Source organism: Lepus europaeus, chromosome 1 (assembly GCF_033115175.1).
Source record: "Lepus europaeus isolate LE1 chromosome 1, mLepTim1.pri, whole genome shotgun sequence".
Lineage (NCBI taxonomy): Eukaryota > Metazoa > Chordata > Mammalia > Lagomorpha > Leporidae > Lepus > Lepus europaeus.
This window is the reverse complement of record NC_084827.1, coordinates 173085262-173110445: the sequence shown is the minus strand read 5'-3', so window position 1 is coordinate 173110445 and position 25184 is coordinate 173085262. Positions and strand designations below refer to the sequence as shown.

The 25184-nt window shown below is 40.5% G+C and overlaps 2 protein-coding genes across 2 annotated transcripts in view; one reads left to right on the top strand and one right to left on the bottom strand.

The window, feature by feature from the left end:
* SPHKAP (SPHK1 interactor, AKAP domain containing) overlaps positions 1-25184 on the top strand; it is a 156058-nt gene that overhangs the window by 95338 nt on the left and 35536 nt on the right. The window contains exons 4-7 of the mRNA XM_062197386.1: positions 6776-6835; positions 10359-10493; positions 18755-19010; positions 20403-24150. Of these exons, the coding sequence (XP_062053370.1) occupies positions 6776-6835; positions 10359-10493; positions 18755-19010; positions 20403-24150 (4199 nt within the window). The remainder of the gene's footprint in view (positions 1-6775; positions 6836-10358; positions 10494-18754; positions 19011-20402; positions 24151-25184) is intronic.
* Positions 13355-14246, bottom strand: LOC133767854 (S-methyl-5'-thioadenosine phosphorylase-like). The gene has a single exon (XM_062202298.1). It carries the CDS (start codon positions 14244-14246, stop codon positions 13392-13394), a length of 855 nt encoding a protein of 284 aa, XP_062058282.1. The 3' UTR covers positions 13355-13391.

The following is a 25184-nucleotide window of genomic DNA, read 5'->3' as shown; positions in this document are numbered from 1 at the left end:
AAACAATAGCTGAAGACAAATGAAATTTTTCTCCAGCGGCCAAGCATGGTCCCTAGAATGTCTGACAGCACCATGGTGGTCTAACAACTCTCATGAAAAACATTGCCATTTTAGTGACAACAGTCTAGAGATTGATTTAGAGAAAATACCATATTCTTTAGATGATAATTTTGGTCCCGGGTTCTGAATCTAGCAGCAGTTTTTTGGTTGGGGGAAGAAAGGAGGCAATTTCTTCGAAAGCCTTGTGGATCAGCATTCTGATACCATCACCTTAGGAGATCTTTCAATTTCCATACAGCCAGATGGCCACATTGTTAGAAATTGCCCAAAGAAGGGATTGGTTTTCTCCTAAGATAAACCTTAAGTATCCATTTGGTCATATTCACATTCAAAAGCCTAGAATTTAAGACAGTTTGACATCCATTGTGTTTTGTTAGCACTTTCTAAGCAAGCTCTCCATAAAAATGATTTCCTTAATAGAGTTTAGCTGACTTCAGGAGTTATGAAAACATTCCCAGTAGTGGAGGTCAAAGGTCTCACATCCTAGGATAAAAACCCTGCTGTTGCCCAGTAATTTGCACTTAGAGGATGCAAACATGACATTTCCTGACTACTGCACTTGACTAAAGAGACTGAAGTGTTGACTAAAATTAACTCTTGGGAACATAATTCTGTCCACATGCCATGTGGGCCTGATGCTGACAATCATCAGTTCTTTTTATATTATCAGTGCAGAAAATGAAACCTGTTTCCATCTGATGTAAAAGTGCTGGTTTTGTCTGATTTAGTTTGTATGAAATAAAACTAAGTTTCCACGGATGACACTCTACAATGATTTTATTTTATATCATTTTACTAGCCTTTCACAAAAATATTTTATCACTAATAAAATTTTACAATAAAATTTTACTTTTCAAAATGCCTACATAGAATTTCATTTTTGCAAAGGTATTTAAAAATAAAAGAAATAAGAATGGAGATATTTTGATTAAATAATTCTTATTACCAACTAGAGAAAACAGCATATTACCTATAGAAATTCAAATTCTACCATAATAAGTAACTTTGAATCATATCCTATTAGATGATTTAAAAGTCAAAATCACAAAGTGTCATCCTTTTCCCAGTGGTATTTATTCCTACAATGTTTTGTTTTAAAACCTAATAATGACAAAGGGTGGTTCTTTAGTGTCACAGTTAGAATGCAACCACAAAATGAACTTTGTCAGGTGGGCAAGAAGATGTGTGCTCCCTTGGGATGCTGCTATGTTTCCATCTGCTTTGGCTGAGCACATTTGCAGATGGTCTAAACAAGGACATGTGCAGACAGAAAACGAAATGCATTTTATGGGACAATAAAGGAGCGAGCTTCTGTTCTAAGAAAAATGTTAACACCTCTATGTGTCTTCATTACCAATTACAGCTCTCAACATTCTGTCTTTTCCTAGTTTTTATTTGCTGACTTTAGCAATTCCTTACTCATGAGAGGAGGAAGCCAAGTACTTTTAATAGCAGCCAATAGTGGAATCCACAGTAGCCCACTTTACATAATCTTTTATATTCTTACTGAAAAGAATTTTTGCATACCTGCATCCATTACATAAATAAGGGAAGCAGTTATTACAAGTGTCCCTCTGTTGCCCACTTACCATCTGAGACAGTGCTTCCACTTCATTCATTCACATCTATTATTGATAAGAATTTGTCAAGCGCTGAGAGTACAGTGATGAACAGGACCTGGTGCTGTAGTTTGCATATTAGTTGGGATGCTGATGTCCTTCAAAGGTCGGTGTGCTAAAGCCTTGGTCCCCAGAGTGGTACCCCTGGGATGTAGTGGAACCTTTAGTAGCTGGTGCCTAGTGTAGGGTCCTTGGGTCACAGAGGAGACCCTTTAGAAGGCAGTTCTAGTTCTAATGTGACCTCTTGAGTTTTTACAAGAAGGGTGCTAAAAAAAGCCTGATTTCCAGCCCATTGACTCACGGTTCTGCTGCTTGACTCCTGTGTTGCCCAACTACCAAGGTCACCAGGCTTCCTTGAAATGCCATTTGTGATTGAAACAGTTCACCCAAAGGCCTTCTCCAGCACACACAGCTGGACATGTTTGCCATATTTCATAATAGCCTTTGTCATTTTAGGGATGAGTCCTGCCTCCAGAGCGTCAGAATTCACTGAGAGCAAGAACAGTGTCATATGCTGTTTTCTTAGCACCCATCTCCAAGACCATACACCTCAAATATGCAGAACTTTTCATCCCCTCACCAAAACCCCTGGGCCCAGACCCACCATTCCCAACTCTTCTTATTTTATGTTCTCTCATTTTTTTTTTAAGATTCACCCATTGACCTGAAAGTCAGAGTCATGGAGAGAGAGGGAGAAAGAAAGAGAGGGTGAGAGAGATAGATGTTGCATCTACTGGTTCATTCCTCAGATGGTGGCAATGACTAATTTTGGACCAGGCCAAAGCCAGGAGTAGGATCTTCTTCCAGGTCTCCTACATGAGTGGCAGGGGCCCAAGCACTTGGGTCATCTTCCATTGCTTTTGCCAGGTCATTACCAGGAAACTGATTAGAAGTGGAGCTGCTGGGACAAGAACCACCTCCCGTATGGGATGCTGGTATCAGAGGTGGCAACTTCTTTACCCACTAAGCCACAATGCAGGTCCCTCTTCTTCTTCTTCTTCTTTTTTTTTTCAAAAGAATGATTGATTTATTTAACTAATTTGAAAGGCAGAGAGAAAGAGAGAGAGGGAGAAAGAGAGGGAGAGAATATTATCTGTAAACCTATCAAAGCTTCGATTTTAGGACTTTTGGATGCACAGCCTCCACTGCAACAAGCCTTGGTAGGGGAATCTTCAGAATGTGCTCAGAGGGCTAAATTTTTTGCAAATTTTTCAAAAGTAAGATAGAATTCAACCACAATTGTCTCCCACTGAGACTCCCATTGCATTCTGTTTCCTCTCATGTTAAGACCCCAAGAGTGACCCCTGGCATTTGTAGGACCTGGCTTACAGGAAATTGAGTGGAGTTGTGTTTTCACAAGATGTATTTATGTGGCTTCAAATCATTTCCTGTGTAGATAAGTGATGTGATTGACAGCTGTCACAAATATGAATACTTTCCAGAAATAGTCTACCATGAAAAGTGGTAACTTAACTAGACATAGTGACAGAAAAGTGTCAGGACAGAGATCCTAAAACTCAGTAATCATGGCTGGCGCCGTGGCTCAATAGGCTAATCCTCCGCCTGCGGCACCGGCACATGGGGTTCTAGTCCTGGTTGGGGCGCCGGATTCTGTCCGGTTGCTTCTCTTCCAGGCCAGCTCTCTGCTGTGGCTCGGGAGTGCAGTGGAGGATGGTCCAGGTCCTTGGGAGACCAGAAGCACCTGATCAGCGTGGTGCGCAGGCCGCACGCACTGGCCTCAGCAGCCATTGGGGGTGAACCAACGGAAAAGGAAGACCTTTCTCTCTGTCTCTCTCTCTCACTGTCAAAAAAAAAAAAAAAAAAAAAAAAGCCTCGGTAATCATGTCCTACAGTTTTTAATACCAAAAACACACAGGTAATGGACAGGAAACAAGGTTAACAGCCATCAGACATGTGAAATCTCAATACAAGGTAGGGTTCTCATTGACACATAGTAAACCTGAAGTCCTGTCATGGTAAAAATTTATTTTATGCTACAGAATCAAAAATCATAATTACACCATGTATTTTTGTTCTAATTAATATTATTTCCTTATTTCAAAAAATATTTATTTTTTAAATTTTTAAATTAATGTATAATACTTGTATACTCCATAGATACTTTGCAATATTTCAACTCATATTTTCAACATAAACTGATCAAATCAAGCAATTTGCAATTCTTTTCTTTGTTGTTCAAGCCTACAAGTTCCTTTCATCTGTTTCCTTATACAGAATATTGTACATTATCGTAAGCAGAGCCATCCCTCTGTGGTGTGGAACACAAGAGCCCATTACTCCTACATGACTGTGTTTTTTTCTTCCTTCGTGAGAATATAAAAATGCGACTCATCCAAATTCTTACATTTGTAGACTACAAAATTATAATACTACTACTAATAGTGATTATGCCTATAATAACTCATGTGAAAGAATTTACATAATAGTTTTCCACCAAATTTGACACTGAACTGAAAAATATTAAGATATTAATAAATATGTGTCAAGTTGAAAAAGTTAATCTTTAGTTTAAAAAGAGAATTATCTTTCTGTTCTCTCTAGAGAAAATGATATTATAAAATTACTGTCATATTAAGAGATTATCAAAGAATATGCAGCCACATTTGTAGAATAAAAGTTATATGGAGATTTGTTAGGTAGTTAATTAATCAAAATATTTTTTTGAAATGTTCAGGATTGGAAATTTCATGTTTCACCAACCTTTTAAAATCCGAGTTTTGTTGTAATCTCTTTTTTCCTCACAAGTATTCACTTTCATATCTAATTTGAATTTTTAATTTTGTTTTTACTTTTCTTAAAAAAGTTATCCCAAAGAAGTTATTATATTGTACACTAGGCCCTTAAATGATCTGTGTGATGCTCTATCACCAAGATATAGAAAATATTTTTGTCAGGTGTAAGCAAATGATTGGTTTGTGTCTTTTTTTGTTGTTCCTGTCTTGGCCAAGCTAACAATTGTGAAAGATTTCCTCCAGATGTACACAGAATTTCATATTACATCTAAGAATGAATAAAAAGAGAGTTTGCTCTCAGAAATCCAAAAACAATATTGGAGGACAGATAAAGTGTTATTACAGATGCCTTCCTGGGGCATCTGGTCTCTGCTTCACCCTCTGCCACTGTGCTAGATCATAATTGCTTCGTGATGCCCAGGGCAAGGTAATGGGCCTTTCCTTAAGGTGGATAGAACATCATCTAATCCGTTCAATAACTGGAGCCCAGCTGTGTGTTATTAACAGTCCCTGCATACTAATGGGTATTGAATCAGCTTCCCAAGGACGAAGTTTCAATTATTATGTGAACATTCTCAAGCTGCTCTAGGTCATGAACCCCTTCTGGACTCCAGCTCTAAGTCTTGCTTCCATTCAAACTTTCTGAAAAAGGACTCAAACCTAATTCCTCCCTGTTTTCCCTTCCTACTCACCTTAGGGAAAATAATCTCTGAATGGGAGTGGAGGCAATGTTTCCTATCCTTCCCTGTGCATAATATCCATCAAGTTATTCTTAACCAGCAATACTATATCCTAGGGCTGTATGGCAAGGACCTCGTAAGCCAAGAAACTTGTGGAAATCTTCAATTATTCCGAGCAAAACAGTAGTGCTCTTTACATTGTAATGTAGAAACTCTTTTTATTTTGAAGGACTTCCCCCAAATTTCTCAATCATATTTTTTTATCCTCAAGAAGAAAAAGGATGGACTCTGAGAAACATTGACCTGAAACAATTCACAGAAACCAGAAGCCTCCATACCTATATAGGCATCTAATAAGTCCAAACAGCTAAACAAATGGCTAGATGACCATTCGTACAGATGACCAACCTGTACGAATAAAAGCTTCTGGGTGATTTTTAGTAAAATATTATAAAACCTAATTCCTCTTATCTCTTTTAATATGAACCCTTTTAGTCTTTATTTCTTTTTTTTTCTTTTTTTTTTCTTTTTTGACAGGCAGAGTGGACAGTGAGAGAGAGAGAGAGACAGAGAGAAAGGTCTTCCTTTTTGCCGTTGGTTCACCCTCCAGTGGCCACCGCGGTAGGCGCGCTGCGGCCGGCGCACCGCACTGATCCGATGGCAGGAGCCAGGTGCTTATCCTGGTCTCCGATGGGGTGCAGGGCCCAAGCACTTGGGCCATCCTCCACTGCACTCCCTGGCCACAGCAGAGAGTTGGCCTGGAAGAGGGGCAACCGGGACAGGATCGGTGCCCCGACCGGGACTAGAACCCGGTGTGCCGGCGCCGCAAGGCGGAGGATTAGCCTAGTGAGCTGCAGCACCGGCCTATAAAGCTTTGCTTCCTCCAGACCTCAGCCACAATCAGAATTTGTTCCTCTGCTTCTTGACAACGTGTTGCAATTTCTCACCTCCAAGAATTATTCCTGCTCTGACACCATCCCCATCCCCTTCCCAGTAAAACCCTTTTTATCTTCTGAAAACTTTTCTCATCTCCTTGACATAATTCCTTAAGTTTGCTTTTTCCCAACCCCTTCTAAAAGCCCATAGTAGCTTTCTCTCTAAGTGATATGTTTAGGATTGTCATTATAACACTTATTTTATTGCTATTTATAATTATTATTTAATATCATCACTATTGTTTTCAGACTACTTGTTTCGTTATCTAAGATGACTAATAAACATTCCATACAAGATTGAATAAGATAAAATGGACTAAGACACTGAGGCAGAGAAATTCATTTATGCGGTTTTAAGAGTATGGAGAAAGGAAGGAGGAAGTGAGAAGAGAGAAAGGGAGAGTATTCACTATGATTATAAACAGAGGCTTAGCACATTGCAAGTCCTTTTCCCTGTCTAAGGAGATTCATTAACACCTTATAAGCTTGAAGGTTTTCTTTTGACGGTTCATGGGCTCTTGCACAGGCAAACGTGTTTTGTTATTGGACCCTGAAGGGAAGAGGACATTGCTGTGACCACTGGGGCTGGAAATCAATGCCAAAGTCCAAAGGTGAAATAACTGTTTCTAAGCCAAGCTCTGTAGAATACACAGGACTCTAATCATTTGCCTTCTTCTAAAAGGACTGATCGTTTTTGCTCTTAATTGACTGTTTTTGCCCTTTCCCAGGTCTGTTTTGTGAACCTGGATGTGAACAAGGATGAATGCAGCACAGAGCACCTGCAGCAGGTAACACTCGGACCTTGACCTCCAAGGGAGCCCATGATGGCTTCTCCTCTCACTGATTCTCATTTGGTAGGAGACAAGTACTGGATGCTGTCATCACTGCCCTGCGGTTTTTCCCAGCCACCTTCTCATGTGGTTTGCCTTTGTCTTTGAAAGTTTACTTTCCCTTGAGGACAGAACTGTTCAAGCAGATGCTTCCTCTTGCCCAGCAGCACTTTAGAGTGAAATTTTGTGTCCTCCTCTTCCTTCACTCCCTGACACCTTGCATGAGAGGACTTCTCCAAGGTCTTTTAAAATATCCTTGATATCAGCCAGCCCTTCTCTCTGTCACTCAGAGCTCCCCCTTCCTGCTGCTCATGTTATCCTGTTATCTCTAACTTTTGCATCCTTGTCTTGCACTCATTTGGCTTGTGAACTTTTTCACCTTCTAACAGACAGCTAGCTCAAACTCTCCCAAGGTTGTGGAGACCTTGATATAAATCTTTGACAGCATGCAAGGACTTGAAATTCTCCATGACTTTTGGGTACGTGACTTTTTGGAAAGCGTTACCTGGTGTGAAAATACTACCATTCCATGTCCAAAGCTGACAGGGGTTTGACATTGCCATTTCATCTACCACTGCACAATATTTTCAGCTTAATTATCACAGAATGGTAGACATAGCAACTCAGTATGCGGTCGGTAGTCAATACTCACAATCACTCAGTTATTCTTGTAATATTTCTTTTTTTTTATCGGCACTATCATTACCCAAAGCTTCGTAGTTGCTCATACAGATCATCGATGACAAAATTCCACCAAATATCATTGCCTGGGTAGTATTGGAGAGTTTAGCTAAAGACATCCTGCATACAATTTCATTTGGTGGGATTATAGCGCAACATTCATCAGAGAGAGAGCAGGGAGGATGCAAGAAACTTGGCATCTCAAGAACTGTATATCTGACGAATTCATGTAGCCGATTTGAGACATTTTTCTCTGTCCCCGAGCGCAGAAGCCCTGGTACTGATGTATGCTAGTTACTGATCAGTTTTGGGCCTCAAGCTGCAACATGAAAGTCATGATGGCAGTGAGATGTAACATACATACAGTCTTTAGGATGATGCTTTGTAGGTGGAGTAATCAGTGCTAGTCAGCATTTTATTACTATTATCATTTACATTAAAGGAAAGCAGAAGATAAATAGAAAACAATGCTCTTGTTCAAGATCTTAAGACAGAAATTTTTTTCCAAACTGCTGTTTATATCTACGATGTATTAATAATTTTAAATATTTACTTTGGAAATCTTTTTTTTTTCATTTATTAAACTTTTATTTAATGAATATAGATTTCCAAAGTACAGCTTATGGGTTACAATGGCTTCCCCCCCCCATAACTTCCCTCCCACCAGCAACCCTCCCCTTTCCCGCTCTCTCTCCCCTTCCATTCACATCAAGATTCATTTTCAATTCTCTTTATATACAGAAGATCAGTTTAGTATATATTAGGTAACGATTTCAACAGTTTGCCCCCATATAGCAATACAAAGAGGAAAAATTACTGTTGGAGTATTAGTTACAGCATTAAATAACAGTGTACAGCACATTAAAGACATAGATCCTACATAATATTTTTTTAAAAATTAATTAATTTTCTATGCCATTTCCAATTTAACACCAGTTTTTTTTTTAATTCCAATTATCTTTATATACAGAAGATCGATTCAGTATATAATTGGTAAAGATTTCATCAGTTTGTACCCACACAGAAACACAAAGTGTAAAAATACTGTTTCAGTACTAGTTATAGCATCACTGCACATTAGACAACACATTAAGGACAGATCCCACATGGGATGTAAGTACACAGTGACTCCTGTTGCTGACTTAACAATTTGACACTCTTGTTTATGGCGTCAGTAATCTCCCTAGGCTCTAGTCATGAGTTGCCAAGGCTATGGAAGCCGTTAGAGTTCACTGACTTTGATCTTATTCCGATAGGGTCATAGTGAAAGTGGAAGTTCTCTCCTCCCTTCAGAGAGAGGTACCTCCTTCTTTGATGGCCCCGTTCTTTCCACTGGGATCTCACTCACACAAATCTTTCATTTAGGTCTTCTTCTTTTTTTTTTTCTTTTCCATGATATCTTGGCTTTCCATGCCTACAATACTCTCATGATCTCTTCAGCCAGATCCGAATGCCTTAAGGGCTGATTCTGAGGCCAGAGTGCTCATTCTGCTCATTCTGCCATTCTATGAGTCTGCTGTGTATCCCGCTTCCCATGTTGGCTCCTTCTCTCCCTTTTTGATTCTATCAGTTAGTATTAGCAGACACTTGTCTTGTTTGTGTGATCCCTTTGACTCTTAGACCTATCAGAGCCATCAATTGTGAACTGAAATTGATCACTTGGACTAGTGAGATGGCATTGGTACATGCCACCTTGATGGGATTGTATTGGAATCCCCTGGCACATTTCTAACTCCACCATTTGGGGCAAGTCTGATTGAGCATGTCCCAAATTGTACATCTCCTCCCTCTCTTTTTCCACTTTTGTATTTAACGGGGATCACTTTTCAGTTAAAATTTAAACACCTAAGAATAATTGTGTGTTAATTACAGAGTTCAACCACTAGTACTAGAACAACAACAACAACAAATACTAAAAAGGATAAAGTATTACATTGTACATCTAGAGTCAGGACAAGAGCTGATCAGGTCATTGTTTCTTATAATGTCCATTTCGCTTCAACAGGTTTCCTCTTTGGTGCTCAGTTGTCACCGATCAGGGAAAACAAATGATATTTGTCTCTTTGGGACTGGCTTAATTCACTCAACATGATGTTTTCCAGATTCCTCCATCTTGTTGCAAATGACCGGGTTTCATTGTTTCTTACTGCTGTATAGTATTCTATGGAGTACATGTCCCATAATTTCTTTATCCAGTCTAGTGTTGATGGGCATTTGGGTTGGTTCCAGGTCTTAGCTATTGTGAATTGAGCTGCAATAAATATTAATGTGCAGATGGCTTTTTTATTTGCCAAATTAATTTGCTTTGGGTAAAATCCAAGGAGTGGGATGGCTGGGTTGTATGGTAGGGTTATGTTCAGGTTTCTGAGGAATCTCCAGACTGTCTTCCATAGTGGCTTAACCAGTTTGCATTCCCACCAACAGTGGGTTAGTGTCCCTTTTTCCCCACATCCTCTCCAGCATCTGTTGTTGGTAGATTTCTGAATGTGAGCCATTCTAACCAGGGTGAGGTGAAACCTCAATGTGGTTTTGATTTCCATTTCTCTGATTGCTAGTGATCTTGAACATTTTTTCATGTGTCTGTCATGAGAAGTTGCAAAGCATGAATTTCACAACCCAATCTAAACTCTTAGGCTTTCATTTTACACAATTTATTCTAGTAGTGAATTTAGTATATTAAGCAATATGTAGTATTATCCAAATATAGCAGTTAATAGTTTTTGCAAGCAAAATGATTTTGGGATAGTATTTTGCAAACAAAAACAAAACACCTAAACTAATAAAGATTCTGGTTTTACAGAAATTGGTCAATGTTTCACCAGATCTTCCAAAGCTTATCAACTCTATGAATGTCCAACAGCCAAAAGAAAATGAAATTGTCCTGCTAAGTGGGTTAGCATCTGGAAATCTCCAGGCAGATTTTGAAGTTTCACAGGTAAGAAATACAAGTTCTTGATAAGTCATTCACTTATCAATTTAAAAAGTTATCTATAGTTAGCTCATTATAGATCGATATGAACTCAAAACAGATGTTACACATAAATCTCTCTAGCATAAGAATTAATAATTATTTGCATTCAAGAATATTTCCTAAATGTTAGTGCTCACACTTTGACAAAGCTTCTGTTGCACCAACTAGTATCTCTATTATGTTTCCAAATTCATGATACTATGAAACTGCACTTGAACTAGAACAGACATAATAAACATGTTTTATTTTGCTTGTTTTTTTTTCACAAATATGCAAGATCATCAAAAACAGAAATATCTTCTCTTTTAGGAATATTCCAAAACTCATATTCATACTATGTGATCCCAGCATCCCATAATAGTACCTTTCTGAATGTTATTTATTTCTCAGGCAATACTAAAGTAACCAAGCGAGTAAATACCAAACAGCTGTCCCAAGGATTCAAAGCGGGTCTTCTGAGTCCAAAGAATAAAACCCCCAGAAAAAAAAAAAAAAGGAATGCCATTAAAAATAAAGTAGAAATAAAATACTACTACTGTCTTTTAATGCATTCATGTTCATTGCTATTATATAAATCATTATAATTCTATTTATTTGTAGAAATATAAGTGAATTTGTTTATTTCACAAGAAAAATATGAAAAAGGCATGTATGTGATAATGATATTTTGCATAGCTTTAGATTAAAATGGTAAGTATTTTGTTTCCACTAACTGTTCTTTGTGTTTTAGTGTTGCTGTCAAGTTTTAATTTTTTCTTTGGTCTATCCTTCAATCCTTCAGATCACACAGAAGTCATTTTCTGTTTCTCACTCTACTCTAGTTCCCTCAAGAAAATTTACATATAGATGAATGCAATTTATTAATGGAGATGTTAGTTTACTACTTTTCCTTAGTGAGAAGTTTAGGTTTCTTGGAAAAACACCTTCCACAGATAATGGTTCTAAATGCCTCAATATTACACGAAATCATAGAGACTAGAATAATACTGAAATCAGAGTGCTCTGCACCAGGCCTGCATTCCCTCTACTGCGCTATACTTGACACTGAGTTCCTTCCTCCCAATTTAAAAGGTTTGTGTCTCATCTAGGGTGAGACCCATCACTACAACAAATGAAACTCCAGATGGAGCAGCCAAGTAGAAAACTAGCTCTCCCAGAAGCCAAAACCTTTGCCCTTTCCCACTACATCAAGGCAGAGGACAAGTAATGTTCCTTTGCCCTTGGCATGAGTATGTATCTGCACATAGGTGCAGCAGTTTTTATTGATATGGCAAGAATTTCACTGTTTACAGTCAATGGAGTCATGCTAGCTAGGGAAGCAACATAACTTGGATTCGAAGCCAGAGGATACAGATCTTTCTGAGCCTTGGTTGCCTGTCTATGACATAAGAATAATAATGATTTCTAATTTACAAGATTACTGTATGAAATGAAATAAAATGGATAAAGAGCACTTTGGTTAAACAGACTTGAGGTTTTTATTACAGAAAAGGAAGTAGGATAAACATTTTAGGTAAATAAACATTTTCCCCCCAAAATACAATTGAAACTATATTTTCTTCTGAAAAATTCTGATTTGAAGAAATGCATAATGTCCAAATTGGAAGATTTGCAAAAATAGTTTTTATTTATTTTTAAGCTTCTACTTTTTTTTTATTAAGAAACAAAAATTGCCAACTCATGTAAAACAATTCATCAACACATAAAAAGGAGTAGAAACAGAATCAAATAATTTAAAACATATCTGATACATTAAGTATATATTTAGTCTTTTAAGTACTTTTAACTTATAGACCTCAGTAGAAACACACAGCTTTCTCGGGAAGCTGTTGCAAGCCCCGGTATTGTTCTTACTGTAGCGTCATCAGTGATCCTCTTCTTTGAAGACAATAGATGTAACTTCCTGAAACAACGCTCCTATAATGTTACCATCTTAAATTTCACTTTATTATCATCAACAGTGTTTTTAAGAATTGGACTAAGTGCATTTTTATTTTTTACAACTTTATAATTTGATTATACTCGTTGTAGAAAACCGTGAGGATACAGAAAGATTCAAAGAAAATAAAAATTACCCAGTATCTCCTCCCCCAAATACAATAAAAGATTTTGTATACTTCTAGTCTTTCTGTACATTAACACGGCATTTTAAAACGAGTACTGTAAAATGCTTACATAGTTTTTTCACTTTATATTATAGAATGGTCATTTCTTTTGATATCAAATATTATGTGAAAACATGATTTTCAGTTGACTGCTTCACAGTTCAACCACAACTTATCTTCAATTGCTGGATATTCATATTGTTTTGAAAATCTGCTCTAACTAATCCTATTAAAATTCTTATTTATGTATGTATATGATAATTTCTGAAAGAGAAATTCCTAAGAGAATGCACAAAATAAAATGCCTATATATTTTTGAGCCTGTTGATACATTTTACCAAACTGCCCTCCAAAGATTGCACCGATTTACAGTCACATCAATAAGTGGCCAGAGTCCCATTTCTTCTTTACCGTCTTTGGCAACATAGGAAACCAGTTATTACTTCCCGGCCTTTACTGCAGCAAATTTAATAGGCAGAGGGGAGAATGGTATCTTGTTGAATTCTAAAATGTACGATTTTTACCCACATGTGGACGGGGCACTTGCTTTTTCTGCCATGTTGTGACGTAGTCCAGGTCTTCCAGGAGGAGTCTTGAGCATATGCAGCGTACTCTCTTTCCTACACGTGTTTTTCTCTCCCAGGCAAGTACATGAAAGCCACATGTCTTTCTCAGGATTTTTTTTTCCAAGTTAAGCAGCAATTCCCACGACAACAGAAACTAGAAAGTCACCTTTTTTCTAGGCAGCCATGCTAGTTTAATGTCTTGGTAATAAAACAGAAAACTGGGCCATATTCTTCAGGTTATGGAGGGTTTGGGACCATTCTGTGGACCCTATCTGAGGTATGGTGGTGAGGAGCAAACTTTTGGCTTTATTGGCATTTTCTTTCAGGGGCCTTAAGACTCGGTCCACTGAAACTGCTTCCTTGTGCTCCTTCCAGCAATCATAATCTGTTGTCATGCCAATACTTGCATAGCAAATTCCAGCCTCTTTGGCAAGAACTACCTCTGGAACAGTGGTCATATTGATAACATCCGCTCCCCAGGTGCGGAACATGAAGCTTTCTGCCCGGGAGCTAAATCGAGGTCCTTCAGTTGTGACCATTGTCCCCTTTGAGTGGCACCGGAGGCCTAGCTTCTTAGCAGTCTCTATGAGGGCCTCTCTTGTTTTGGGGCTAAATGGCTCAGCCATTGGAATATGGCATACTCCTCTGGCACAGGAAGGACTTCCATCATAGAAGGTCTGAGGCCTTGTCACGGTCCTGTCGATGAACTGATCGATAATGACGATAGCGCCGGGCTGAATCTCCTCCCTCAAGGAGCCACAAGCTGTGGTCACTATGACAAGTGTACAACCCTCCTCCTTCAAAGCCCAGATGTTTGCCTGGTAGCTGACTTCGGAAGGCGTGATGGTGTGCTGCCTCCCATGCCTGGCAAGGAGGACGCAATCAATATTTTTTATTTTCCCCAAAATTAAGGCATCGGATGGCTTGCCAAATGGAGTATCCACATATTTTTCAGTTCTTCCTTCTAAAATTTCTGGATCATCCAGGCCTGCTCCACCAATTATTCCAGTCTTCACGGCGGCGGTGGGGGCAGCACCTGAGGCCATGACTGTGCGGGGCAGGAGGCTGCGGCCGGGCACTCGTGCCAGGCCGCGAGCAGGCGGCCGCAAAAATAGTTTTTAAAATAATGTGATAAATCAGTTAACAATAAGACTTTATTTCTAGATAAACGTATGTCCCTGACTTTATAAGTACCAACAAAGCTTGTGTCCCATAAATTTTACATGAATCCTAACTAGTTCTCTTTTAACAAATTGCACATTGTCTTTGAAATATAGCAGAATGAAGGCTTTCTTCCCAATTTCTTTATCATATTAACAATATTACAAGCATCACTGGATTAATCAGGGAGGCATGAACCAGTCCCAAGTGCATAGCTGATGTTCCCAGTAGACCCCATGAGGAAAGAAACAAACAAGTCACTTGGCACTTTTGATGGCTGAAGGGACAATACCGAAAGCAGTTTTTTATTGTCAAAATTTTCAATGGACCACATAACATATTACCGCACTTTTCCTTAATTTCCTGTTCCACAAAGAGGAGATTCTGAGAAACACCTTTCTTCATTTGCAGAGGCTACCGATAGTAATTTAACAAAATAATATGAAAACACTTTAGAAAGTAAAAAGGACTACTGAAATCCAAAATATTTTCTTTCCATATAAAAAAATTTGAAGTAAAATGAAGTGGAAAGAAAATATTGCCTAAAACAAGACAAGATATCAGGGTGAAGAACTAAGAAAGCCAACAGTACGCAATTACCAACTGGCTTGGCTCCCTCTGGACAGCAGGAAAAGTACAGTAATGGTACAAGGGTATTGTGGGGAGTTCGTTTTTGCTAATTCCTGAGAATTTTGCTGTTTTTGAGCAATGTTCTCCTTGTTTCTTCATGTGTTTGTCTTTTTACCACAGAAAATTATTCCATTACTTTTTCATATTGCTGTATTTGTTAGGTATTACAGTTGGTGATATTTAAGGAACTACAACATGCCTCATTTATTCAAGTGTTCATTCATTTAACAAATGTTTGTTGTGTACCTACTAAGCACTAAGCAGTTGTCTAGGTGCTGGGCATTTACTGGTACACAAGTCAGACACCTTGCTTTCATGGAACTAACCCCTTAGATCTTATTTCCTGTGGATATTACTACATTTGTATAAACACATATACAGCCATCCATGCAGACATGTCTGATGACACCAATAAAAGCACATCAGTGAGCAATGGGTGAGAAGGTAGTATGTTTACCTTTTCTTTCCTCAAACCATCCATTGTAGAGCCTTGAGATGGACTCTAAAAAACCTTCAGAAAAACACAAACCTTAAACAAAAACCTTTACAACAGTCAACAAGAAAGTAAATTAATAAGTGGAAAATGCAAATCAAACAGGCGTTTTACTACAGAAACAAGTTTGTCTCAGATGCTTGTAGGCATAGCAAGACGATCTGCTCCTGTGGCCGTTGTTATTTTGAGATGAAGACAGGGGAAGGAGTTTGAGGAGGCCCCTGTGTGGCAGTCCATCTTTTCTGAACCACATAGGTCTTCTGTGGATGCTGGATTTTTGTTGTTTGGATGAGGAGACCAGGGAGCATTGGCAAGAAAACAGGCAGTGGAGTCCAGCAAACCTGAATTGCAATGCTGCTTCTTCCACTCCATACGTGTGTGACCTTGAAAGGACTGGTCAGCCTTTCTCTGCTTCTGTTTCTATGAAAAATATAATTGTGCTACCAACCTCATAGAGCATTGTTGCATTGGGGTTAGTAAGACATGCAAAATACCCAATACACTATCATAAAAACACATATATCTGTGCATGTCTTAGAGATTATATTGTTGGCCTTCATTTAGGTAAGATTCCAAGGGTGTTTATTTCTTTCAAGAAGATTGTCATAAGAATATATTTCCTTTCTAAGATTTTATGCTGTGTAACACTGTACATTTAACAAAACCTTCTCTCAAATGTTGTCTGGAAGTATTGCTTAGTTGTTCATATTACTTTGTTAACATCTCTGGCTTCTATAACATTTTCCTTATGTTTCACATATTAAATGACATTAAATGACTAATATGCAAATATTTGGCCTACAAAGACAACAGCTTCACGTGGTTCAATTACACTGACTTTTATTTGTGGCTGACTTATTAGTAGTACAGTGTGCCCTACCTCCCAAAGCAATTGTTTGATTCATGTTTGATTCATGTTTCCATGTCCATACTTTGCATAAAATAGACCCTATGAAAATATCTGGTAAATTTCAAGTCAGTGTGAAAACTAATCAAGCAGCTGGAGTCACTCTAAAGCCGTATCTCTTCAATACTTGGGGAATCACAGACCCTTTGTGAATTCAATAACAGCGATAGCCTAGTGTTCTCCAATGTTAATTTTTTGTGTAAATCAGTATGAAATCTCCTGAAATGCAGATTCTGATTTAGCAGATCTTAGTTGAGGCCTAAGCTTATGCATTTCTAACCAACTCCTAGGAGATTCTGGGGCCACTCATCTCCCTTTGAAAAGCAAGGCTGTGGTCTACCCTCCTGGTAAAACAGACTTAGTCACATACTCACACAGACAAATTATATTTCTGAGCCCCCTGTGTATCATGGAACCCATTGAGAATGATTGAGTTATTCATTTTATAATAATCTCTTCTAAAATTACTCTAGTTTTATATTCAAGCAGAGATGGCATTATTTGTGTAGAGACAATATATGCTACTTTAAGAAATACAATGTATCTGTGTGTATATGAGTATTTGTTTGTATGTATGCACACTTGCCACTCAACACATACCTTCAGACTAAAGGACTCCGAAGGGCAAGTTCACTAGTATTAGATCCAGTGAACTCCAAAAATAGAAAATTACATATGAGTTATGAAGTCCTTTCTATAGATAAATATTGAAATAGAAAATGTGTTTTCCCAACATTTTGAATTCCACCTTGAGATAAATTTGTCTATGCCTTTCTTGCCCATTAACTCTTGACTCCATTCAGCAAAATTTCTCCTAAAAAATCCTTTTACAAAAATGGATCTTCTGGCACACAATATATTTGTGACTTACTAGGGATTGTTCAGGAGGAATTGAAACATTTTTACTGCTAATCTAATGAAAAATACTGTGAATACTGAAAATACATAGTGGGAAACTGAGTAGAATAGTGGGAAACTGAGTTCTAACTGGGTCACCATACAGTAATTTGGGTCTGTTAATCATTGCTCTTCTCATACTCTTGGAGACAGTTTAACTATAGTGGATTTCCTTTTTTTGGGGGGGGGTGGCGGGGGGAGGACAGGCAGAGTGGACAGAGAGAGAGAGAGAAAGGTCTTCCTTTTTGCCATTGGTTCACCCTCCAATGGCCGCCGCGGCTGGCGCGCTGCGGCCGGTGTACTGCGCTGATCCGAAGCCAGGAGCCAGGTGCTTCCTCCTGGTCTCCCAAGGGGTGCAGGGCCCAAGGACTTGGGCCATACTCCACTGCACTCCTGGGCCACAGCAGAGAGCTAGCCTGGAAGAGGGGCAACCAGGATAGAATCTGGTGCCCCGACTAGGACTAGAACCAGTGTGCCGGCACCACAAGGTGGAGGATTAGCCTATTGAGCCACGGCGCCAGCCAGTGGATTTCTTTAAATATTGTGTTGGCTGCTCCTCAGATGAGCAATACAAATTATAAAATCCATTGTAGTTGATAGACAAGACACACCTGAAATACTGGAAGGGGTTTGACTGGATATCATCAAGTCAGAAAAAGATACTGGTCTGAGACAGTTTAATCAAGAAAAGTGGCCAAGACAGCCTTAACATTGCCCTCAGCTCAACCACAATTTAGATAGGCTTCTTCCTGACACTGGACCTGACCTCCCTGTTCTTAGAGCACCTATTCTAGCAAACATTTAATTGGAAGTTGTAAATGTAATTGGAAGATGTAAATCTTTTTAAAGGGCAACTGGCTGGTTTTACAACCCAGGAATGCCTTTCTCAAGGGTCTGGAAGCACCTTCTTAAAGTGCAATCATCAAGGAAAACACGTCCCTACTTTCCCCATCTCTAAGACAGAATGGTAGCCTAACTTCTGTGGTCTTCTTGTTCTAAAGTTGTTTGTAAAACTACCTCCTGCCATGAAGACACAAGGAATTTTATTTTTTCTTTGAGTAAAGCCAGTTAGCAAATTAAGATCTCTCTCTCACCACAGCTCTTAAAAATCCTATTGCCTTTTGTTTCAGCACAGTCGTGATCCAGCTCAGTAAGGACTTCTCCTCCCACTATTTCAACAGCCTTGAGTGAAATCCTCCTTGCCAGTTTAAGTTTTCTCATTTCAATTTTTGCCTTGATCAGGGGAAACTAAAATATGTGATACAGCTGGTTTATTCTCCTGAATAAAACTTTCTCTTAGATACCCTGCACTCCCAAACATCACTGGAGTTCAACTCAGAAAATTTCAAATATTTTAAGGTTCTCACGCCTTTTAAAAGCAAAGGTTGGTGGAATGAGAAAGGACAGAGGCCATAGTCTTTTGTTTCCCCTTTTTAACAAGTGCCATCTTTTCTCTACATTTTTAGTGCCCTTGGCTATCAGATATCTGCTTGGTCCAATGTGCGAGAGGGAACAGACCCAACAGTACCAATTGCATCATCTTTGAAATCAACAAATTCTTGATTGGTCTGGAACTAGTGCAGGAGCGGCAGCTCCACTTGGAGACAAACATCTTGAAACTGGAGGATGACACGAACTGTTCCCTGTCCTCCATTGAGGAAGACTTTCTCACTGCCTCTGAGCACTTGGAGGAGGAGAGCGAGGTGGAAGAATACAGGAACGGTGAGAACTTCCCATTAAAACAAATCTGCATCCTGAAACTAGACACCATATACAAATGTCTGGGCAAGGTTTCTGAGAAGGGTCAAACCCCATTTCACTGACCCATTGAGGAAGTCAGGAAGGAGGGCGAGAGGACACTGGTGGAGAGGCAGGCAGATGTGCTCAGCAGACTTACTGGGTGGCTGATTGGACTCCCAGAAGAAGCCTTAGGGGCAAGAAATCTGTGTGTTTTAAAGGGAAATTGTCCTGCCTGCTAAGACTTGGAGGCTATCCCTGGGAGGAAAGTTAGCTTCCCAAGACTTCCATAAAAGCCATTTATTAGTTGGAGCCAGGTTGGACTGGCCTGGATTTGAATCCCAGCACGCTACTTTGAGTTTGTGAGATAGAGCCAGATACCAAATCATCCTGAGTGCTGAGTCCCAGTTTTCTCATTTGTAATTCCAGAATACATCATGCCTGAAGCTATAGATTGTTTTGAGGACACAAAGAGGTAGCCCAGGAAAGTACCCACCACACATTTATGCTGCTTTCTGTTGACTCCTGGGTAGAACTCAATGAACAATTGTTCCCATTCTACACTCTATCTTTAAATTTTTTTAATTATGTATTTGTATGCATTTTGTAAATACAACTTTAGGAACATAGTGATTCTTCCTACCATACTCACCCTCCCACCGACACTCCCACCCCTCTTCCTCATCACTTTCCTTTTCCCAGTCTTGATTTTTACTAAGATCTATTTCCATTTAACTTTATACACAGAAGATTAACTCTACTCCAGGTAAAAAGGAGCTCTACGGGTGAGACCACAGTGGAAAGAAGTGGTCGTCAAAGAAGGATATACTTTTCTCTGAAAGGGGGAGAGAACTTCTACTTTGTTTCATGGCCTTGTTGAAATACTGAAGGAGTTTGTGGACCTGTTCCACACTCTTAGCCACAGAGGAAGGCATATCCAAAAAGTCTGTCACTGCTGTCTCTGGGCCCAGTCCAAGGCAAATCTCAGAGCAAACCTTTGCAACAAGCTTCACCATGGAGGTTGCTCTAAGCAACCTCCTCCCTTTCTCTGTATCCATGAGGAAGCTCTACAGTGCAGTTTTCTGTGTTGCTGTCCTATGAAAAAAGGTGTCCAGCCCTCAGCTCCCAAACTCCTTCTACTCTAATGCTTGTATCTGTATCCTCATTGGAAGTCATATTGTTGGGTGCCCTCCAAGAATGAAACCCCAAAGCCCCTTTTCCAGGTCTACGCTTTTTGGAGAAACCATAATCATGCTCTAGTTGAAGAAAAAAGATAGTTGTGTGTTAAGACATCTTTAGGAATTCATTATTATTTTAGACCTGGGACAGCCTGCTATCCAAAAAGTAACAGTGTCCCCTCATTTTTCGCTTCCCTAGGCTATGAGCATATAAATGTCTCAGCCAATGTTTTGGAAAGTAAAAAGCCAAGAGAAGCCACCCAGGAAGAATGGAATTACAAGGAAAAGCTGCTGCACAAATTGGGAGACAAACACCTTAGCAAATATCATACCGCATTGGTCAAAACAGAAGGGTCCCTAGAAAACCGAGCAGACAATACAGCCTTATATGGTCTAGATCCCTCCACCAAGACACCACAGAGGAAAGGTGAAGTTGGAGGAAATGAGAGGCCAGCTACAAATTATTACCATACAGAAAAATTTAAAGTTCAAGTGGAAAAATCACAGGCACTTTATTTTCCTAGTGATGCTTACTCCTCCGTGATGGTTAAGAAAGATATCTCTTCCACATGTGACAGTGCCACTGAACAGGCCAGAAACCTGCACTCAGGAGAACACGAAGACACAAGAAACTCTCTTCCTCCTCTTCGTGATGGAGAAGCCACAACTGGCGAGTATGCAACAAATTTAGCAGAATCTGTACTGCAAGATGCATTTATTAGGTTATCTCAGTCTCAGCCCGTACTCCCCCAGGAATCTGCAGTCAGTGTTTCTGCAGGAAGTGCTCTGCTTCCCAGTGCTTGTTGCACGAGAGATATCATGGTCCCTCGGTCATGGAATGAGCTCCCCAAAATTGTCATTGTGCAGAGTCCAGACGGCAGTGATGCTGCCCCTGAGCCAGTTGTCTCCTTGGTGCCCGAGATGGAAGTCTCTGCTGACACCTCAGGCATCCTATCTGGAGAAAACTGCCGCAGACACCCTCAGAGCGCTCTGGAAGTAGCGCTGGCTTGTGCAGCCACTGTGATCGGAACCATTTCCAGTCCCCAGGCCACAGAAAAATTCACCATGGAACAAGAATCCCTGGTATCAAACTGTCCACAGGGAGGCAGTGGAGCAGCACAAATTCAAGCTTCCCAGGCAGTCAGGGAGCCTTCCCTCAGCGCATACTCCTTCCCATCTGCTCTGTGTGGCATGACTCAGGTAGCAAGTGCAGTTGCAGTCTGTGGCCTAGGAGAAAGAGAAGAAGTAACACGCCCTGTGGCTCCAGTAGGCCTCTTGCCTGCAGCTGAGGATTCTGGAGCAATCCCTGCATTTTGCACCTTAGCTTCAGGGAATAGTGTAGACCTAGCAAAGGAAGCCATTGCAGAGGCACTGCTCAAGGAAGCTGCTCTGGTTTTAACAAGGCCTGCTATCTACAGCAGCATGGGAGAGCTCATGGAATCCGTGAACAGACAAATCAGAGAAACAGCTTCAAAGTCTCAGACCCTATGCTCAAAAAATGTCCTCAGAAATGAACTGGCACAGACTCTGTCCAGTGTTATCCTAAAGCATTCCATTGATGAAGTTCACCAGAAAAGCACAATGAGCTCCCCCAGCGAGGGCAGGCGTGCCTCTGAAACTCTGGACACCTTACTGGAAAGCACGAATCAGCTGCTTCTAGACGTGATGTGCTGCACATTCAAGAGGATGAGCCACATCATACAGCTGGGTGAATGCCCCACTCTCCTTTCGAAGGAGATCATGGGATGGAGGGAGAGAGAATCACACTGCTTGCTACTCGATCAGGCTGCTGGCCAAGCATGCACAGAAGCCACAGACTACTCCAGCAGCCACTCACCCAGCAATCTGCACACCACTAGTCTTGTCATCCATGACCTCGGGGATAGCATGCATCCAAACCAAGACAAGAGTGGAGCAGTTCTATTCAAGAACCCTGCACTGCAATCTGAATTGTCACTGAGTCACAGAGTGCTGGAGTCTTCGACTGCTAAGACTTTCCCCAAGGAAACACATTTGAAAGGAATGGCCAGAGAGGATGCAAAAGCCCCTCATCAGTCACCCTGTCCCACCAACAGTGAACACAGGGCCTCTGCGGCAGCAGAAAGGGCACTGACAGGCGGCAGGTACAGAAGTGTTTCCCAGGATGCGGAGGACAGTATCAGTCTGAACACCCAAGAGAAGCACAATGATGCCACACCTCTAAACCATGAAGTTCAAGTTAACTTGTCCTTGTTAGGGGATGACATGCTGCTTCCTGCTCAGCCCATGCCACAGGCAAAACACACAGACATCTACTGCATTACAGATTTTGCAGAAGAATTAGCAGAGACCGTTGTCTCCATGGCAACTGAAATCGCTGCAATTTGCCTTGACAACTCCAATGGAAAACAACCCTGGTTTTGTGCATGGAAAAGAGGGACTGAATTTCTGGTGACACCGAATGTACCTTGCCGATCATTGAAGAGAAAGAAGGAGAGCCAGGGAAGTGGTGCCACCGTGAGGAAGCACAAGCCGCCCCGGCTCAGTGAGATCAAGAGGAAGACGGATGAGCACCCTGAACTTAAAGAGAAGCTGATGAACAGGGTTGTGGATGAGTCCGTGAACCTTGAGGACATCCCAGATTCTGTCAATATCTTTGCCAATGAAGTGGCAGCCAAGATCATGAACCTAACAGAGTTCTCCATGGTGGATGGGGTCTGGCAAGCCCAGGGCTATCCCCGGAATCGATTCCTGGGTGGCGACAGGTGGAACCGGCTGAAGGCCTCCAGCTGTGAAAGCATTCCGGAGGAGGACTCTGAGGCCAGGGCCTATGTCAACAGCCTGGGTTTAATGAGCACCTTAAGCCAGCCAGTCAGCAGAGCCAGCTCGGTCTCCAAACAGTCGAGCTGTGAGAGCATCACCGATGAGTTTTCCAGGTTCATGGTGAACCAGATGGAAAACGAAGGGAGAGGATTTGAGTTACTATTGGATTACTACGCTGGCAAGAACGCCAGCAGCATTCTGACCTCAGCAATGCAGCAGGCATGTCGAAAAAGCGATCACCTCAGCCTGAGGCCAAGCTGTCCCTCTAAGCAGTCGAGCACAGAGAGCATAACCGAGGAGTTCTACAGGTACATGCTGAGGGACATCGAAAGAGAAGGCAAAGACGGCAGCTCCTCCAGACACGGCAGCCAGGACTGGACGTCTGGCTTACTGTCTCCTTCTCTGCGATCCCCCTTGTGTTACAGACAGTCATCCATGCCGGACAGTAGATCCCCCTGTGCCAGGTTAACAGTCAATGTGCCAGTCAAGGCCAACTCCCTAGATGGCTTTGCCCAAAACTGCGCACAAGACTTCCTAAGTGTCCAGCCAGTCGGCAGTGTCTCCTCATCAGGTCTCTGCAAATCTGACTCCTGCTTGTATCTGAGAGGTGGGGCTGATCACATCACAAACATGTTAATTCATGAAACATGGGCGAGCTCAATCGAGGCCCTCATGCGAAAGAACAAAATTATCGTGGATGATGGTGAGACAGCGGATGCTGAGCCTGCTTCCGGTGGCTCTCCCGTGCACGTGGAGAAGTGTGCAAGCAGAGTAGCTACAAGCGGAGGGCACAGTGGGCCAATGCTGCTTGTGCAGGACTCTGTGATGGAAAGCAGACCCCCCGCCGTGTCATCTCCAAGCAAAACCGCTCCTCTTACAAAGCACAGCAGTTCCAAGTGTAAAAAGGAGACTCCCTCATGCCTGGACAGAGCCTCTCTCAAGCACCACAGGCGGTCCCTGTGCTCGAGGGAAGTACCTTTGATTCAGATCGAAACCGATCAGAGAGAGGAGTGTGTTGGAGAACCTCAACCCTTCCTTTACAAAAGCAGCCCCCTAGAAGAAGCAGATGGGCCTTTGAATGAGAAAAAGGTCCCAGAAGTGGCCAGGGCTGGAGACACAGCCATGAGCCAGGGCCAGCATCACAGGTGAGTGAATCATCTCTTACTCTAGCTGTGGTACGATGGCCTGGGGTTTGCAGCTTTATTGTGTTTATTCTAAATCTTAGACAGAAAGGGGCTTAATAATGCAAGAACTGAATTTATGCGACAAAAAATTATCTAATTTGGTTGATATGCATTTACAACAGAACTTTGGAAGTAATTTTTTTTTTTTAATTTCCCTAAACTAACAGAGCTCATTGTATAATAAAGGAAGTAAGGTATCATTCTTCCTAGTATAACCAATTTCCTCTGGCTTGCCATTTTTTGAAATTTTTTTCACTATTAATTTGAAGCACAAAATGATAAACCATACTGGTTCTTTTGAAAACAGTTAAATTTAAATAAATTTTAGTATTGGAATTTGACGTTAAATATTTTGGTGTTATCTTTTTCTAGTTTCTCCTTCCCAGTTTTTCTTTTTTTTTTTTCTTTTCGTTTTGTTCTAAAGATCTTTACAAGGACACTGCATCACACAACACTGGACCTTTTGATGCATGGTATAACTGTGGCAATATAAATACAAAGAAAAGCTGAAGTACTGCTATTTTAACAGTTGTTTTCCTGTAAAGTGTAATGTAGTTGAGAATGCATTTATAATTTGAGGCAGGTTCATCATTTCTTTTTGAGACTAAGAAATGTTTCTTTACAACTCTCATTTTCTGTAGAAAATTCTTAAGATTTTTGAATATGAGACAATTATAAAATTTCTTTATCTTTGGCTTGCAGATAAAGTTAGAACAGAAAACAAAACTAAAAATTAAGCTACAGATCTTGGAAAACATAAATTGAGGGTTTCAGCTTGCGTAGTCATTTCAAAGACATGCCTGTTGTTTATTACTTACAAAAAGTTCATGACTTTTAAATGTTTAGCTGCAATAAACAAATCAGAACACAACCTGTTCCCTCCTGAGCAACTTAGAGTGCTAACAACTTAACTTACCAATTGGATGAAGTCTTGGAAGAGCACAAGAGAAATAAAGGAGTGTAAAATAATAATTATTATTAACATTATTTATGTC

Coding starts and splice junctions, on each gene's coding strand:
- LOC133767854 (XM_062202298.1), bottom strand. CDS start 14,246: ATGGCCTCAGGTGCTGCCCCCACCGCCGCCGTGAAGACTGGAATAATT.